General features: G+C 39.2%; 1 protein-coding gene across 2 annotated transcripts in view; it reads left to right on the top strand.

Moving 5' to 3' along the window:
* CALU (calumenin) overlaps positions 1-18,813 on the top strand; it is a 34,602-nt gene extending 15,789 nt beyond the window's left edge. The window contains exons 3-7 of one of the 2 annotated variants that reach the window (XM_036759441.1): positions 4,904-5,097; positions 8,938-9,104; positions 10,206-10,266; positions 14,586-14,785; positions 16,344-18,813. In XM_036759441.1, the coding sequence (XP_036615336.1) occupies positions 4,904-5,097; positions 8,938-9,104; positions 10,206-10,266; positions 14,586-14,785; positions 16,344-16,448 (727 nt within the window). In that variant the 3' untranslated portion in view covers positions 16,449-18,813. Of the gene's footprint in view, positions 1-4,903; positions 5,098-5,164; positions 5,359-8,937; positions 9,105-10,205; positions 10,267-14,585; positions 14,786-16,343 lie in introns of both variants that reach the window. The other variant, XM_036759442.1, reaches the window with a different exon arrangement.
* The last annotated feature ends 777 nt before the right edge of the window (positions 18,814-19,590 follow it).

The raw sequence follows: 19,590 nt of genomic DNA, 5'->3' as shown, positions 1-19,590 counted from the left end.
ATTTCATACCAGTACATATTGGCAAAACTAAATCATCTTTACATAAATATGAAGAGCAGCTAAAGGGTTCTTGTTGTACTGTACCATTTTAATACAGTGCTATTTCTTTATGTTAGTTTTAATGCCAGCATTCCATCACACAGTATATGACCTGAGGTCACATGCTTGTGTGAGCAGTAAACTACACTTTGGATTCTTTGCCTTCCATTAAGACTGCCTTCTGTTAGCTCCTAGCTTCTAGATATTCCAGTTGTTGCTAAAGAGCTCTTAATGGTTTCAGATTTGTGACAATTATAGCTTTTAGTGCCAGGACATAGGACTGACACAATAAGAGCAGGACCATGGTAATTTTGGAAGCCTTTCCATTTGTCATTTTGCCTTTTTAGGACCTGAATTTTTTTAGTTCCTTGTCCCCTTAGTTTAAGAGCTATTAAAAGTCCAGGTTCCATAGCCTTTGGGAGCATATCCTCTGCTATATACATTAAATTTCAAACTTGAATGAGCCATGTTTTCACTGGCAAATGAATTTGTACTCTTTACTGATAAATTTCATGCATTTTTCAGAGCTGAAAATTTTACCTGTTACCTTTGGGTGATTAAAACTTTTACATCTTAATTAAACTGGCCCTCAGATAAAAGAGCTTATCACTAATTTTCCTGCCAGGTAGGATTTATCAGGGTAGCACTTCAGTAGAGAAGAAGTTATTCTTTTAAATATCATGCCACCTATTTGCTTTTGTCTAGTGAGAGCTCTTCTGGATAAATGTGTTAATCTGCAAAACTATTCCTATTTCTATTTAAGCATGATCGTTATTTCATTCTAATTAAACCACATTTGTTTCCAGAATCTTCTTCCCTATGCTAAAAGGTTTAGGGTTTTTTTTTTTGTCCCTGAAGGAAGGAACAGTTATTATCTCCATCTCAAAACTACATATCCCCTAGGCGAAGGTCAGTGAAGTAGAAAAAAATGTTTTGCATTGAATATAAGGAATACATGTTTTAAATTGAACCATGACTCTTTATATGAATAAGTTGATTTTTCTAAGATGTAAATACCTGTTTTCCAATGTAACCTTCAAAAAAGTACTTGACTCTAGTGGTTTGTTATAGGATTTCTTGTGAGGAATGTGTAAAGATTAACTTCTGTTGGGTATTGAAGCCTTCCTCACAAACTTGTTCACAGAAAGGGGGATAGATCTTTGAATGATAAGGAAAAGCAGTAAAATGTTTTTACTTTATAAGGCAAAGATTCTTAACTTATTTCAGTTGCTCTGTGAACTGAATCTATTTATTGCATCCATAATCGCATCCATTTATTGGATGAGAAAAAACCGTACATCTTTATTTTCACTGAAATTTAGCAGTTCCTTCAATTATTATAAAACTTTATTCTGAGAAGGGATCCATAAGCTTCACCAGACTGCCAACAGAGTCCATGGCACAAAATAAGCTTTAGTTTGAACAAGTGCCACACACAAAAAAGCTGTTAAATAGAATGTTTACTCACACAAAAGTTTCATGTTCAGTTGCATGCTTACTTTGTATCTTATAAATCTTGGAAAGATGGTAAGTATATTTTTAAATTGTACTTAAGGCATTTGCCCACCTGCCAGTCCATACAATTTTCCATTTTCTTTTTGTGCCCTGCTCAGCCTACTTTGCATTAATATAACTCACTTCCCAGGATTACTCTTAAAACTATTAAGGGCCTTGAGATTTGGTTCTCTTCTCATGAGAATGGCTCTGCCTGCACCTTTGGTTACAAAACTTATCTTTTGACTTGAAGATCACCAAACCAGGAGTAGCCCTGTAGAGAATACAGTATCCTAGAATTCTAGATAGGGAGCTGGAAGGAACTAAGAGGCCGTCTGGTCCAGCCCCCTCACTTCTAGTGTGGAAACTGAATCCCAAGGAAGTCATAGGGTATTAATGAAAAACAAAACCTGAATAAACCATATACTGTGGTCCTCAACTTTGAGCTGTTTTTGAGGCCAGAATTTAATACTCTTGATGCTTATTGTTGCAAATATGTAGTGACTATTTAAGTACGAATGTAATACCTCAAACAGCCACTAGATGAAGTTGTTACTCTATGAAAGTCAGCTCTTTTTTATCTCTTTGTAATAATAGCTAATATTTATACAACACTTAAAGAGCTTCTTTTACAAACCACTTTGCTGATTTTAACCCTGTGAGCCTGGTTTTCTTTCCCTGGCTTTCTCCCCTTCTCCATTTTCTGCTGTCCTCTTCCCATTTGCCTGTTCTACCTTAAACAGTCCATAATAGAGAATTGAAGTATATGTAGTCTTCAATGTCAATGAATACAATATTTTTTTGTTTTTTTTTTTCTTTTGTCTAAGTAAGCTTTGAAATTTTTTTTGGCAGGGAGGGAGTTTCCTGTTTTTTTCTTTGTGGGTCTGTGTTTTTTTAAATAGAAAAATGGCTTCTTCTACTCCTATAGAACTTAGAGAAACACTTTGGGTTTGTTTGTACCAATTGCAATGGGAAGCTGCCAGTCAGTTAAGGAGAGGAGTATAATCTTATTTGTGTCTAAATATTTGCATGGTGTACCTTACCATAACTATGTAAGTAATTTTCCAGGGTCTTGAAGGACCTCTGGCATCCTTACACTATTATTAACTTTATGAATTTGTAAAAATAACGATCAAAGTTTAAAACTTTTTGTTTAAATAGGACTTCCCCATCTTCTTGTAGTCCCGATTATTAAAAAATAAAATTTAATCTTGTCTTTTGTTTTTACATCACAACCTTTTCTGCATATGCCACACTCCTCCCTTGTAACAAAGAAAATTAGTCCTATTTTATGAAGAAACCAGTTAGGATAATCCTGCTAACGATTATATAAATAGAATCGAGTCTCAAGAAAGAAATTCCATCTTTGAAATTGTGATACCCCTATTTCAGGAATCTTTCTCCCGTTGTTGTACACGGCCCCTTTATTTAGTTTGATGCAATACTTGTTCTGTGGTTATGATAACCTGACTTTTTCTTAATTGTGCTGTGGTGTATGTTGGCAACCAGTACCATTCTAAGCTCAGCACTCAGTCCTCTTGTAGAAAACGTTCAAAGCTTAATTATGGGGATAATACAACTGTACTTAAGATTTTGGCAAAACTTTCATAATACTTTGCCTCAATCAAAATAGCAAGTTACTGTTGTAACAGTATTTATGTGAAAGCGAGAGACATTGTGCTGAAGTTGGTAGAACTGGCCTCAAAATTAAAAAGACCAGGGTTCCCACTCCTGCCCCCTTACATGTCAGGCGGCATGAGCCTGAGCATCTCTTGACCTCTCAGCACTCTAGGCAGCTTTCTCAGAACTCTGAGTTTCAAAGGAGTTGTTCACTTGCATTGGTAGAGGGAATCTCCTCACCCAAGAGTACTTATACCATTTAAATCGAAAGTCTAGTCCCCTTTTACTAACTCCCATTCCACTGTGCATGAAATGAAATTGTTAATTTGATTATTCCTTCTATGTAGGTTATGTAGATAGCCCCTTTTTTGCAGAAAGAAATCACCTTTGAGGTTTTGGCTTTCTCAAAGTCCCACAGCTAGTGAGTGGTAGACTTAAACTGAGACCCTTTGACTCCCCACAAACATCTTCGAAGTTCTTTAGCAAGAACTAGTAAGTGCATTTGGCTGAAGACTGGTTTTTACTTGTCGTCCCCTCTGTAGTAAGGCTGACAGCAGCATGGGGACAGGCAATGCTTCTAAGTGCCACCATTCTTTCCTGACATTTTTATAGGATGAATCCTGGGTAAGTAGGAAAGACAGTGGGTGTCACCAAGGAGAGAGTATTTCAGATGCCAGCCACCGAGCTGTGGCACAAGTCAGCTGTGTGGCATACCCTGCTGGTGGCTGTGTGTAACCGTTCAGGTGATGGGGATCGGACAGAATGCCTCCTATAAAACAGGGATAAATTGATGTACACAGGGCTTTGAAATTTCCACATTGAAAACTAGTTTAACTTGGAAGGAAATAAGGACCAATGAAAGGGAGAAAGCCACTTCACAGGCCACTTTAGCTTCCACACTTTGCTTTTAGCATCTTGGTTCACTAAGCCCTCCCAGCTTAACATGCTCACATTGAAGGGTGTGTGTCCTTGCTAAGTACAATACGTATCCATAGGGCACATTTTTATTGGAAGTTGCCTTTCTCTGTAGCTACACATAAAACTCAAATTAACAGCTTACTCTCTGGCCAACCTGCTCACCTTATAGTAAGTACCCTTTTCACTGCCTGGACTAAACTGCAGCAGTAATGATTTTTTTCCCCTGGTTTGTCATGCACCTGAACTTGGTGGGTGATACATTATTCCAGAACAGTGGTTTTTGTTTTGGGTTTGGGGAGGGAGGGGGTTTGAGTTTCAGAATTTTGTTTATTTCTCCGATATTTTCTCTCCCCTCCTACGCCAAAATAAATCTGCTTTAAATCTTAAAGTATTGTAAATTATAAAAAGAATTATGTCAGTGGTTGTGCTTTACCAAGCACTGGGAATTTTCCTGTAGAATAAGTAAATAAATATTGAGACTACAGTGTTATATACACAAAGTCTGGAGAACTTAGAAGAAACCATATGTTTACTCTCATAGTCTGATCATGGCCTATGGCCCACCACTTGCACTGGGCCGCCCTTATGGTTGCCAGTGCTAGCTAGAAGAGGCAGACCATAACTTTACTTGGTGAGTCACCACAAGAGCAGTGGCGGGCTGTTTAACCCACTACAGCACTGGCCTATTCTGCTCGTATTGTTGCTTCGGAGACATTAGTTTACTTCTGGTGCTTAGTTTGGGACAGCACATGTGGTCACAACATTCAGCACTGCCAACTCTAGAATCTTGTATGCTTTAACCTCTTGCTGGATTTTTCTGCATTTTCTACAGAAAGATTGTAAGTAAAATAGATGGCGACAAGGACGGGTTTGTCACTGTGGATGAGCTCAAAGACTGGATTAAATTTGCACAAAAGCGCTGGATTTACGAGGATGTAGAGCGACAGTGGAAGGGGCATGACCTCAATGAGGACGGCCTCGTTTCTTGGGAGGAATATAAAAATGCCACCTACGGCTACATATTAGGTAGGTCTTGTCTGGGCAAAAGTCTTGTGGAGCCGGCACCTTGAAACGTAACTGTTTTGTCTTGTAGAATTATTGTAGATAAAATAGACGTGGATAAAGATGGGTTTGTGACCGAGGGGGAGCTGAAATCCTGGCTTAAGCACACCCAGAAGAAATACATGTCTGACAATGTTGAACGCCAATGGCAGCAGTTTGACATGAACCAAGACGGCTTAATCTCCTGGGATGAGTACAGAAACGTGACCTATGGCACTTACCTGGGTAAGGGGCAAGATGTCAGCCTAACAGAGGCTGACATGGTCTTGAATCAAAGAAATAAAAGGGTCGCAAATAAGGGAAAGAGTAAAAAACTTTGCTGTGCCTTTAACAGCTTCAGTCCAAAAACTGAGCTAGTTTCCCTAAATCTTAATAATTTTAAGCATGTGCAGTTTTTGTTTTGCTCTTGGGATTTTGCTGTTACTCCAGGTTCGATGTTTCTTCCGCAAGTATATTTTCCCCTGACCCTTTTTTCTTCTTTTATGTCCTTTACAAAAGTTTATTTGCAGTAGACCTCACATAAGCAGTTGTGGCTCAAAATAAGAAACTACAGCTCTTCATGAAATTTGATTAATGACATTCACATCACATAACAAATTCACATCCATTATCTTCTTGACAATTAGAATAAAAAAAAATTTAAGTACCTTTTTATATACAAGGTTCTATGCGAGGTACTAGAGGAAATAATAAGGATTAAGAAGGTAGGTACAAAATGGGAGGGATAGGGCCATTTTATTTCCCTGACAAAATTTAACTGCTGTGGATTATTTTCTACCAAATCTTTTTGAAGATTGATCCTTCCTCTTACATTCTTAAGTTCATGAATTTACTTGACTGCTTTGTAAGTGTGCTTACAAAGCAGTGGTACTTTTGATTGCTTTCTATTAGCTTGGTGGGTAGGCTTAACATTGCTTACCACCTGTTAGCAATTTATACTTTTTGGATTGCTTACTGCTAAACACTGGGTGGCTGTTTTAAGAATTTTATTCAGGAAAGGTTATAAGAGGTGAGAATTCCCCCTTGCTTTGGTGATATGAACTGCCAAGATGATAACCAAGTAGTCATTCCTTCCTACATCTTTAGCCTATAAATTAGGCAAGCTTCTTTTTTTAAAGTGGTCTGTTTCACACAAACACATACGTATTAACAGCTGATGCCTGTGTAATGATCTTTTCCTGCTAGAGAACCAACTGCTCGTGTTAATTGTAGGACTGGATGCATTTCTTGTAAAGAGGCTTTCATGTTTGTGACCAGCTTGTTCTCATTCCTAAGTCTAAAGTGGAAATCTCTCAAATGCTTGGCATATAGCCAAGAACTGCATAGATAGATCCCTTCACCTAATTTAAGAACATGTGTATTCCAAAGTCAGGGCAAAAGGAGAGACATCAAGTATGGCTTGCCTAGCTAGATAGCTGGCATGCAGACATCTTCTGATTTATCTGGTATTAAGAGCAAATATTAAGCAGAAACTAGGCTGTTGGTGATCTAAGCAAAATGGCTTGATAATAAATTGTGGTTCAGTCTGAGGTGCACTCTCACCTTTTTCACTGTGTGTGTATGCGCATGTGTACCCTTTGAGAGCTCTGAAGCCTCACAGAGAAGATGATTCAACATAAAGGGTATTTGTATTTCTGTGGATAGACTACACAGTTCAGAAGCACTGGCTGGGAATAACAATGTCTTTATAAGGCATCCCTTCCTGGAGTATGGAAGGTATGGCTCTCAGGGGATTAGGAGTCTTTTTTTGCCTTGTAAATTTTTTTTAATCTTTGGTTAACAGTTTTTGTTCAGAACTACATAAGAATGTCTTTTAATTGAAGTTTGGCATAGTGAAACAAACTTCATTAAGGGAGAGAAAGAAAGCTTTGTCTCTGCTACAAGCAAAATAAATCAACATTGAAATCTACCCTACCTAGGGCAAGAGATTTAGGTCCTACCCATGGTGTTGTATAAGTCAGGTAGGGCAAATCTCTGCCTAGGAAAGATAAGGAGTAATAGTAGACATCTAAATTTATCCTTGCTTCCTTTTTCTCCTACTTTTTGCACATCAGAGTTCAGTCTTTTAGATTTTGTTTAAGCCTTCATAGAAGGAATGGAAGATTGTATCTTCCATATATTTCTTTCATAGTTGCTACTATATATTTGTTTAAGAGTGAAAGGATGATTTGCTGTTTGAAGAAGGTAGTTACTAAAATGGTTTTTCTTGAAGTGTCATTTTCTTTCATTGAAAGGGTAAATTTTTTTGACAGTGATAGAGAGTTAAAAGTGCTATACTTGGGAAGAACTAGGTTCAAATTCTTCTTGACACGTTATTAGCCATGTGACCATGAACAATCACTACTTAATCTCTCTGGGCCTCAGTGTCTTTATTTGTAAAATAAAGGGGGAGGGAGGTCGTCACATACTAGATAACCTCTAAGGTTCCTTTGGCTCTAAGTCTGTGATCCTATGGATCTGTAATTCTATTACCTTATGGAATGTTTTAACACTAAAGAATGAAGCTTTAAGTTCTATTCTTAAAATAGAACCGTAATATTTTTACAGCTGTGCACCAAGTATATAGAAAAGCTGGGCTCAGAACTACTTTAGTAGGTCGCCAGTGCAGTATTACTGGTGAAGCCCTACAGTTCTTTTTATAAAACTGATGTCACATCTGATTGAATTTGATTTGTGTGTTGTAATAATAATACCTTACACTTTTGGAATGCCTTTTACTTTTAAGAGTGTTCTGATATATAGGATTATAGAAGGGACCTTAGATGCCAGCTATCCAACTCCTTCATTTTATAGACCATGTAGCTAGTAAGTATTAGGTGAGACTGGCATCCAGGTCTTCCTGACTTGGTTCCAGCACCTTTGTCATCTTATTTTATCCTCACAATAATCCTGTGTGGTAGGTAGAGAATAAACTTTTATTCTTGTTATTTAAAGTGGTTCTTTCATAGTTTCTCAGTTTAGAGGGAGTCACTATTATCTACAGAGAATAAATTGTTGTTCTTCAACTCAGCTGTTTTTTCAGTTCAATTTATTAAAAATCTGGGTGGTTCCAAATCCAGACTGGTTAAAATCTTCATGAATTTATTTCAAGGGCAGACGCACTTCTCCATGTTAGATTCCGGGAGTTCCATGAGTATTTGAACTTTCTGTTTGGGAAGAACACCAAATGTACCAAGTGTGGCATCTCCAAATGAAGAGGAGTCACGCTTAAATAAGTCTTTACTTTTTCAATATATGGGAATCTTATCACATGAACTCATGGAGGAGTTAGAACTTAACTAACTATAGGGTTAGGATTAAAGCCAAATTAGCTTTGGAATCTAGTCTTTTAACTTGGATGGGATCTAGAGCTGGAAGGAATTGGAGCCTTAGAAGTTATCCCTTCTGAACTCCATGCTTTACAGATGAGAAAGCTTGAGGTCCAGATCATTTAGGTGATAATAAGTAATTGGTAAATGACCCAAGTTCCCTGACTCCAAAGGCAAAACTCTTTTTGTTGCCTCACTCTGCTCCATACACATGTGTATTTACGTGTGACCTCTATAAATCCGGTTCTTCAGTGGGCAGAATGTTTATGTTAGGATGAAGCCTTCAGTGTTAGTCTAGGAACTAGGCCTCCAGGTTGGCCAGCAGCTACTAACATAAAGCTAGGGCCTGATAATCCTTTCTATTCTCTTGCTTCAACCTAAAATATGTTTTGGTATTTAGGCTGGTGAGGTTTGTACTTACCCTGATGTGTTTCCTGTTCCAGTATATTATGTTCTCACTGGATTCTAATGGATATAATCTATTGTTATTGTCTAGATGATCCAGACCCTGATGATGGGTTTAACTATAAACAGATGATGATGAGAGATGAGAGGAGGTTCAAAATGGCTGACAAGGATGGAGATCTCATTGCCACAAAGGAAGAGTTCACAGCTTTTCTTCACCCTGAAGAATATGACTACATGAAAGATATAGTTGTTCAGGTGGGTGCCAGGCCAGGTGATTCCATGACTATAAACCAAACTTCTTTCCATACCGCTAGTGCTATGTGTCCCTCCTCTCCCTTTTCCAGTGTGTTTGGCTGAATGGTCTTCTGTATAGAGTGGCTATTAGTCTTTCAAGTCAGTGCTTTGACGCTTCCTGTGACCTTGAGGGAACAGTTTCTTTTTAGTGTACCTCAATTTCACCATGTATTAGATAGTACTTTTTACCAGGTTATTTGAAGTCCTGATAGTGACCTATGCAAAAGGACAAGGTCTACTTTCAATATAACCTTTAATCAGTTGTAAACCTAGAATTATCAGATACCTTGAGAAATAATAGTGATTTTTACCAAAGGTTGGACAGGCTATCTCATTGTGAGCCACATGTTTGTATTCTTTTAAACTGAGAGGAGTTGGTTTTGCCTATATTGAGATAAGGGGCAGCTATAGGTGCATAGTGAATAGAGTCAGGAACACTCATCTTCCTGAGTTCAAATCTGGCCTCAGATACTTACTAGGTATGTGACTCTGGACAAGTCACTTAACCCTGTTTGCCTCACTTTCCTCATCTGTCAAATGAGCTGGAGAAGGAAATGGCAAACCCCAGTATCTTTGTCAAGAAAACCCCAAATAGGGTCATAAAGAGTTTGACGTGACTGAAAAAGCAACTGAATCGCATGCCTTCAGGTCCACATATTTAATGGTCTTAGAAGCTGCTCAGCACTATCTAGCTGTGAGAACCACAGGTAGAGAGGAGGGGATGGAGATGAATTTGGGGATATAGAATCCTCCCAGTTTTATTCCTTTTTTTAATCTTTGCTTAATCTCATTTCTGTAGTGGAAAGCAGTCTAGACTTGGAATCTGGAGACCTGGGTTCATATCCCAGCTCCAGCACTTTCTGGATGTGTGACTGTGGGCAAGATGTTTAACTACTCTGGTGCTCAGTTTTTTCATCCATAAAATGGGGTGGTAATACTCTCTAACTCAGAAGGTTGTTATAAGGAAAGAACTATACATATGTATACTCGAAGTTAGAGTATGCTCCCTGTCCCACAAGTTTTCCCGAATACAAAGTAACTTTATCCCTCTCTCCTCATTAGGAAACAATGGAGGACATAGATAAGAATGCTGATGGTTTCATTGATCTGGAAGAATATATTGGTGAGTTCCTCTTTTGAGAGTGTTTCCTTAAAAAAGCTGAGAAGCTTTGGGAGTTCTGTCCACCTAGAGAAACAGTTTTACCCTTTAGGCCAATCATAGTTGTTAGCAATTTTTTTTAAAAACTCCTGCAAAGAGGAAGGTGGTAGGGACTAGTGTTAGCAATAACAGATGTGCATTGACATTTAATAATAGTTATCACACTGCCGTAAGGTACAGAAAAAATTACAGTAAGCCCAGTTTGCATCTTTGGAGACCCAAGAATGAGACAAGGAACAGAGGACAGTAGTGGGAATCACGTAGCAGTGGTATCAGTTACACACAGTTGTGGCCAGATAACTGACTTCTCATAATAAGCTGTTTGAGACTCCATCCGCTTGTTCCATACTTTGTAGAATCTTCTTGTCCTTCGTTAACAGCAATTAGCAATCCCTTATTCTAGTGCTAACTAGGTATGTGCAGTCTCACGTATTAAACGAAGCAGTTTCACAGGCCACTTTCAGGTTCCTGATGCTTTACCTAGAATGCTTCCTTTTAAACCAAAGTTCATTTCTGAAGGGGAGACCTTAGCCCTGGTTAGGCATACCAATAGTTTTCTCAAATTGCATTGGGCAAGTTTATCATGAGCTTTAATGTTTCCAGAAATAACCTCTTCAGACTTTGCAGTGGAACGGATGATCCAGTCCTATTATTTGAGTAATTGTGACATTTTGTCATTTTCTTCCAAGCCTTCGTAAAGGACTTTCAACCACTTAGGAAGGAGGGAGAGAGAGCAGCTTTTTGGGGATGGTTGCATAGGGCACAATGGAAGTAAGTGCCATGTTTATGAAGAGATTTGGAAGGTAGAAGTTTCCTTGGAAATTGTGGATTTTCTTTTTACATAGTAGTGCTTTGCTCTTTTAGGTAATGAGCTTTTACCATTTGGTCCTGCTTGCTAAAACCTGATGGGGACTGTATAGGGAATTCAGTATAAGGAATTCTTAAATGAAAAAACTCATCAGTGCAGGTTGGCAACTTTTCTGCAACTTAGGAGTCTTAAAGAGTTGCTCCAGAGCACTGAGGAGTTAAATGATTTGTTCGTCGTCACACAGCCAGTATATGTCCAACAGGATTTGAACCCAGGTCTTCCTGATTCCAAGGCCAGTCCTCTATCTACTCTACTACTACACTGCTTCTCCCTAAACCTGAATAACAATAGTTTTCTGCCTTTTTTTGGTCTCCCAAGTCACAAAATTTCAGGGTTTTGAGCCCTTCATTCCAAGTATACCTAGTTTCAAGAGGACAAACTTAAGGTTTAGGATCTCAACTGATGGGACCTTCTCCGCTTGGGATATATAGAATAGGGAGTTATGTATGAAGATCATCCACCAATTTAAATACTATTAGAAAGGTTTGTGCTGCGTATCTGTGAAGACTTTCTTTGATAGATTTGGCTCCTCTCATCAATGCAAGGTTCAAAGACAGCTCCAAAAGACTCATGATGGAAAGAGCTGCACACATCCAGAGAAAGAATTATGGAGTCTGAATGCAGGTTGAGGCAAACTTTTTGCACTCTTTTTTTCCCTTCTTTTTGTTTCTCCTTTCTCATGATTCATTCCATTGGTTATAATTCTTCCTTACAACTGGACTATTATGTAAATAAGTTCAGCGCAAACATAAATGTAGAACCTACATCAGATTACATGCCATCGGGGATGCAGGGAGGAGTGGGAGGGAGAGAAAATTTGGAACCCAAAAACTTGTGGAACTGAGTGTTATAAACTAAAAAAATAAATTTATTGTAAAAAAATAAAACAACTGTAAAAAAAAAAGGTTTGTACTACATTTTTTTGCACATGAAGACTCTTTAACAAAGCAGCTATTAGTTTCTGTCTTACTTAAAAGAAATCATTAATGGAAGAGGCCTTTTGCCAAAAGTCACTTGTTGAATATTATTGGAAAGCAGAACACCTTTGTTTTAACCACTTGAATTGAAAAAGCACATAAGTTGATATTGAATATTCTGACTTCCATTAAAATTATTTTTTTCAAATTAGGTCCTTCAAGTACAGGATTTCAGAGAAAGGTTAGAGCTACTAATTGCTGTTTAACTGCTCTTCAAAGAAACAGGCGTTCTCTTGGAAAATGACCGTTGCTTAACCTTCTGATTACTGCATCCTGGGCAGCTAGGTGCTGCAGTGTATAGAATGCTGGGCCAGGAGTCAGGAAAACTCCTTTTCATGAGTTTGAATCCAGCCTCAGACACCTACTAGCTGTGTGATCCTGGGCAAGTCACTTCACCCTGTTTGCCTTAGTTCCCTCATCTACAAATGAGGTAGAGAAGGAAATGACAACCCATTCCAGTATCTTTGCCAAGAAAACCCCAAATGGGGGTGTTGAACACAACTGAAATGACTGAGCCAACATTTTGTGTTTGCTTAGAGGAGTTTGGAGACAGTTTTAGCCCTGTCCAGTACCACATATTACACAAGCTTTACCACACCTTGCAGTGAATACAGAGGACCAGAAGAGTTGAAAGTGCAAAGAATACAAGATCCCCCCTCGACACGTTTACTGATTTTTACCAAAAAGCATTTGATTCAGTAGAAGAAAGTGTACCCTTAAGGGCTCTCATTGAATAAGGAATCTTTGATGCATGTGTTAAAATTGTATAAGATTTCTTGATAAATCAACCACAGATTGTACCATTTATTGATGTAATAGTTCTTAAAATCAAGCAAGACATAAAACAGAAGTGTATGTTCTTCAGCAGTATTCATCATCATGGCAGTTTTTTGTAAAAGTCTCAAATGGAAGAGGGATTCCACATAGCCCTCTACATGCTCCTTCTGGTAGATGATGTTGTCCTGTTTGCTTCAAGCCCAAAAATATTACAAAAATGTTTCTTAATGAAAACCATGAATATTCAAGAGAAATTGGTTAACAAACTGTATAGAAAAAAACTAAATGGATGAAGAAACTCCTGTTGTGCAGACCATAACATGCTATTGAAGTCTAACCCATTGAGCTACTGAGTCATACATATCATTGTATACGTATGTGTATGTATATCTGTGCCCATACACATATACATGTACATTAAGCCCAAAATTAAATTAAGAGGAAGAGAGTTCATTGGTTTGCATTTGAGAAGTTGCACAGAGCTTTAAAAAAAAAAACCAAACTCCCAACTATTCCCCCTTTTAAGATAAATATTTTCCTAGTGGTGATTATAAATTTTATAAAATCAGAGGCTCCAAGAAATCAGAGCTGTATGTGACTCAGTGACAATGGAAAGACTCCTTGTGGGCCTAGTCATACTTTCAGTTGTGGAACAAAATGCAAAAAGTGATAAAAGGCAATTTTTTGTTCTGACCTGAAATTGCATTGGCATGTACCCAATGACTAATGCAGATCGGCAGTTTGTTTCTAACTTAGTTTTAGAGAGTTACCTGGGCCACCGGAAGGTTAAGCATCTTGTGTGTAATAGACACTCATTCTTCCAAGGCTGGCCCATCATTTATTTCAAGTATACATGTATGATCAGAAATGGAAGTAAGGTGAGTCATTTGGTGAAAGGCAGCATAGGGACATGGGTTTACCTGGTTCCTACCAAAAAAAAAAAAAACAACCAACCTAAAGGAATAATGCTAGCCTCTCAGATCTTCTGGGGAGGAGCTAGAAGAACTTGTTTCCCTGTGAGGTAAAAGTCTCCCAAAAGAAGGTATGACTGAGTTGCAGCCTGTATTAGTGGAAGGACCACCCACATTGATGAGGTCACAGATGTGTAGTGTGCTTATTATAAGCACAACTAGGGTTGAATGTTTCATGGTGCTTAGATCTGTCCAAGTTAATTAGATATGGTAGAATGCTGCACACAAATAGTTTTGATGGACAGTGTCACTGTCAGGAAAATGTGTGAAAGACCTGTAATTTCATGCCACCTACATATATTAGGGAATATATATGCTACAATTCTGACCACCACTGCCTTCAGCTATCAAATACAGCTTTTACAGATCTCTTGTAATTTAATGAAATGTTTCACAGTGGTGCTTTGACACCCAGAGTGGTATTTTGGGAGTCCTTTATATAAGCATCTTCATCTTTTTAGGTTTTTTTGAGTGAGTGTTCTCCCACTATTTTTTATTTTTCAGCTATAAAATTCTTCTATCCTACACACAAATTCTTGTTAAGTAGGAAAAGCAGTACTGGAACTTGAAGAATGTCTGAGGCTTCTCTGACCAGAATAGCTAGTTTTTGTTAGCTGGTCTGGTTGGCACTGGGACAGCCATTTGACAATCATATGTACAATTCTGACGTGTATCTGTGGGTGCACACAGGTGACATGTATAGCCACGATGGAAATGCTGATGAGCCAGAGTGGGTGAAGACTGAGCGTGAGCAATTTGTGGAATTCCGAGATAAAAACCGTGATGGGAAGATGGACAAAGAGGAAACCAAAGACTGGATCCTGCCTTCTGACTATGATCATGCCGAAGCTGAGGCCAGGCATTTGGTTTATGAATCAGACCAGAACAAGGTAAGTCTAGCCACACCAATATAATTTGGAAGTTATCCAAGTCTATTTCTGGTCCATTACCTGAATAATTTCCGTAAAGCCATAAAGAATAACTGAAGTCTTAGCAGAGCCTGTTAAGTATTTAATTTTTGTTGAAAAGACAATTGAGGGCAGTACCATCTTCTTGGTCACACCTGATAGACTCCAGTTGTCCAGTGCTAGTAAAGGTGTGCCTTGCTTGTGTAGACTGCTCTTTCTTAAAAATGACCCGCTCAGTGCAGTGATCTACCAGTTTCAAAAGACTCCATGAGGGAAAATGCTGTGCACATCCAGAGAAAGAACTATGCATTCTGAATGCAAATCAGAGTTGACTGTTTTGTTTGTTTATTTCTCATGGTTTTCTCCTTTTGTTCTGATTCTTCTTTCACAACATGACTAATGTGGAAATATGTTTAATATGATTGTACATGTATAGCCTTTATCAGATTGTGTGCTGTGTATGGGAAGGGGGAAAGTAGAACTCAAAATCTTATAAAAGTGAATGTTAAAAAACTAATAAGAAAGAAAGAAAGAAAAAAAATGACCTGCTTGATTGGCATCCTTAGAGTCTAAGTTAGGCCTGTAAGCCACTTGCAGTGGGTGAAAGGATTTGGGGCTCCCTGCAAAAAATGTAGAGGATGTAAAACAGGCCTGCACAGCATGCCACCCGCTGGGCTGGTCTAAGTAATTACTACCTTTCTGTAGTCACCCATATTTTTAGGAAATAAGGTAGAATATTTTTATTGATATTTTGTATACTGTTCAATGAAATTTGTCCTTTTCCTTTCCAAGTCAGATATACTTTTTACTGTCTCTGAAAGAGAATGTCAAGGTCCTGTGTGCTGGGATGTTAATTGGCATTTCTTTAATATCTCTTACTGTCCTTGGACACTTTTGAGGTCTTAGGTTTAAATACAGAACAGTAAAGAGATTTCTCAACCATGGTAACCAAGATGTTTTACTTAGGTTAGGCTGAGATGAGATCTTCACAAAAGTCCAAAAATTTGCATCCTTTTATCTTAGCCAAACCAGAGCCTCATGGGCAAAATTTTCTAGCTTGGAGTCTTTGTCGGAGAAGGCCCTTCTTTAAGGTCTTGACTCTCTGTCACTTGAGAAAAGGAAAGTGCCACTGAGAGGTTCAGGTGTTTGAAATCTGTCCTCTGGCTCTTGTTAACCTTTGAGATGAGGAACAGCAGCACTCTCAATTGCAACTGATACAGGCAGGAAGGTGGGAGGTGTTCTTGGGGTTTTAATAAGCGAATTTCCATTTGATAGTGGTCAGACATTATAACGATTGAGCCAGTTCTGTCACTGAGCTAAATAAATCGTCTCTAACTGATGTACCCATTTCCCTCTGCCACACTTTATTTTCTTCATAGAATAGGTGTATTACTGATTATTTCCTTTCTGGTGGTGGTAGGGTTTACATTTAGTTGTAGTGAGGAAGAGAATCATAACCTTAAATCTTGATTAGATTTAATGCTTCTGAACTTGGGGTCGGAAAAAATCTACCTTACTAACGTGTCATCTTTGGTTTCAGGATGGCAAACTTACTAAGGAGGAGATCGTTGACAAGTACGATTTGTTTGTGGGCAGCCAAGCCACAGATTTCGGCGAGGCCTTAGTACGACATGATGAATTCTGAATTGTTGACAGACAAAACCCATTTTTCTTCAAAAGTAATTTATTTTTTACAGCTTCTGGTTTCACATGAAAATCGTTTTCGCTACTGAGACTGTTATTACAAACTTTAAAGCAGTGAAAAAACACAACAGCAAAACATCCCGTCCCCTTTCCTCCTCCCAAAGGGAATGGAGGGACATTCTGTGCTTCTGATGAGAAACTGTAATTATGACACTTGTGTTTTTTAGATTTACACTTTGTTTTATGTATAACAAGTTGTGTGTATTTTTTGTATTTGTTTTCTGGTTGGGAGTATGAAATGAAGGATGCCCATCCTCACCTCACGCTCACATTAGTTTATTACCATCCCCAACCCTTTCTATAATTTTTTGTACTTCTTACTTAGCTAACTAATTTTGTAAAGCCTAAGATCAACAAGGAAAAGTCCAGGGGAGGGAAAAAGAAAAATGTGCCCCATGTGTCATATCAAAGAGACAGCCTCATGGCACCGTCTGCCTAAAACTATGACATTTCCCTGTTCGTTGTGACCTGTTAACTCTCCAGCACCTGACCTGCCCTCTTCAACATGTCCTGGGCAAGGAAGGATTCTTATTTGTAAACCTGGACTGTGCTTGCCCTGATGCAGTTTTTCTGCTGAAGGAGCTGCATTTACTCATTCTGACAAGCACAGCTGGACTGAAAAGGGTTAGGACCAGTGACTTGAGAAATCAATCATGTAGTGGGTGGGATCTGTCCTGTCACAAATCTATCACTAAGGACAGCTGGGGAACTAAAGGAAAAGTAGACGAGTTTCTTCACTGTCTCTGAGGTCTGTGGATTTACTCGTTGAAATACCCAGGGCAGGCTTGTATGACAGCTGTTGAAATCATCTTTTACTATCTGCTGCATGACCAGCCAGCAGGCAGGCGGGTGACAGATCCCCTGCCCTATGCTCCCCAGGCCAGCCTGGTAGCACTGGGCAAGTGACTCCTGCTTCAAAAAGTTAGTTTACTCCTTTCCAATCATGTCATTGAAGTGCCTTTACCTGCCAAGAGAAATGATCAGCGAAGGCATTTCTTTTATGGAACCCCAAGGTAAAATGTGCTCAAATAGAATGTGGTTTGGAGCAGAGAAACTCCAATAAACCCGCCGTGTGAAAGCTGCTGAGCTTGGAAACACCCCTAGGTAGGATAGGGTATTCTTATTTCCCTCTTACAGTGTTAGTAAAAATCTCAATTGCAGTGTTCTCAATGTCCTCGTGGGCTGGTTTCCTGAAACCACATGCTGCCGAATTTACCAGGGATCCTCATACCTCAAAATGCAAACCACTTATTCCCATTTTCTCTTAGATGAAAATTGCCCAGGCCTCAGTCAGTGTCAGCTAGGGGAACTGCGTGGCTCAGGTCTAGAGGAGATGGGAATACCCCCAATGGATGGCTTTCCTGGCAGGGACCCTATGGTTTGAGTGCCATTGCCCACACCCACCCACCCCCCAAAATAAAACTTTACATGGCTAAGCAGGCTGCCAACCCTTCTTAGAGGAGAAGGGGAATTTGGAAAAGGCTTTATATTTTCCAGTTAAGTATGGTCAAACAAATGACTTTCAACTCCACAGACTCCCTCCCTGCTTCATACAACACTAACTATATATCTTTTGAGGGACCTCAATTGTAGGTAGACCTCTTAAGAAAACACATTTTGTGTTCCAAGTGAGCAGTTTTGGGGTCACCAAGACATGTATGTGTATATGTATATCCTTTATTACTTCATGTATCTCTTTATAGATAACACACCTTTGATATAACTTGATAACATCAGGTAGAACTGGGTGAATACTCTAAACAAGGTCAGGACTTTGATCTCATGGCCATGTTGAGAAAGACTGGTTAGTGTGGGTGACTCAATCCATTAGGTTCAGCCCCTGATTTGAGGTCCTATGCCCTACTAGACCCCCGGTTTCTGTGCCAAACTGGCTGAAGATGCCTAGTGGTCCGTACCCCAGCCCCGGCTTACTACATGCGGTTCAGTCATGAATTGTGTGGGGAGGGTTCACGCAGCAGTGCCCAGAGCCCAGCTCCGGTTTTTAAATCGCCCACCCAAAGAGTGAATCTTAGCATCTTCCAGCAGCAGCGATTTCTGCATGCTGGGTGCCCAGCAGAGTGCATTCTACTTCAATCCCTCATGAAGCCCCTGGGTTATTTTTGGTTTCAAGAAAGCATGAAGCTGATGAGCAAACAGGCCACACCCCCACAGCCTGTGTCCTGTGAATGCTAGTTTTCCTTGATTTGGGTGTTTTTATTTTTTATGGAGTGTAAACCAAGTTTTATATTCTGTAATGCAAACAGGTTCCTATCTGTTTCTCAATAAAACCGTTTACATTCATTGTATCTGTGTATACATATATGTATGTATATATCCTCTTCAGGCCGTGGCGATAGAACTTGGTACTGTGAATACTTGCTTGATAATCAAGGTCACCCAGAAGAAGGGGCCAAGGGAAGTGGGGTGGATAAGAGGGAAACTCTCAAGTTGTTGGCATCCACTCAGGCACTGCCATCTACCAGCTTGACAACATCCTTCCTAAAAGCTTGTAAGCAGTTTTCTCTCCCACTGCAGCTGTAACTAATCTTACTGATTTTCCCTGTCCCCGGCTCTACCCTGCTAGAATAAGGCCCAGCTGAGTGCTGTGGTAATACGAGTGCTTACTGTGTCCTGATGCCAAATCACAAGCCACTCCCAGAGGCACATGCTCCATTTATACCAGTTTGATTGTTTCATAATGATAACTAGATTTTTCAGAGCTGTAGGTCAGGCTTTTAGTAAAATCGTCATACCTAAGAAGGACAACTTCATAAATAGGCTTCGTCTGCCATTTTTATTCCAGGGGATGTGGATTCTTGAATAAAATGCAAAGTGTGTAAATAAAACATCCATCTCTCAGCAAAAAAAAAACAAAGGTGGTACTTGAAGTACCTCATGCTGGCTCAGGGCTTTCTGGTAAACAGAAGTTACTAAAGCACCGACTGGCCTGGAGGAAGCATGAACAAACTATTGCAGGACGCTGCCCTGTGCCTGATGCGCTGTTTCAGACCTCATTTTTCAGGGCCTTGTAAAGGCAGAGGAGGAAAGGAGATTATCTCAGGATACAGTGATCCCAGGATAAA

This window comes from Trichosurus vulpecula, chromosome 5, assembly GCF_011100635.1.
Source record: "Trichosurus vulpecula isolate mTriVul1 chromosome 5, mTriVul1.pri, whole genome shotgun sequence".
NCBI lineage: Eukaryota > Metazoa > Chordata > Mammalia > Diprotodontia > Phalangeridae > Trichosurus > Trichosurus vulpecula.
Note: the sequence above shows the minus strand (reverse complement) of the source record. Positions and strands in the feature narration are given on the sequence as shown.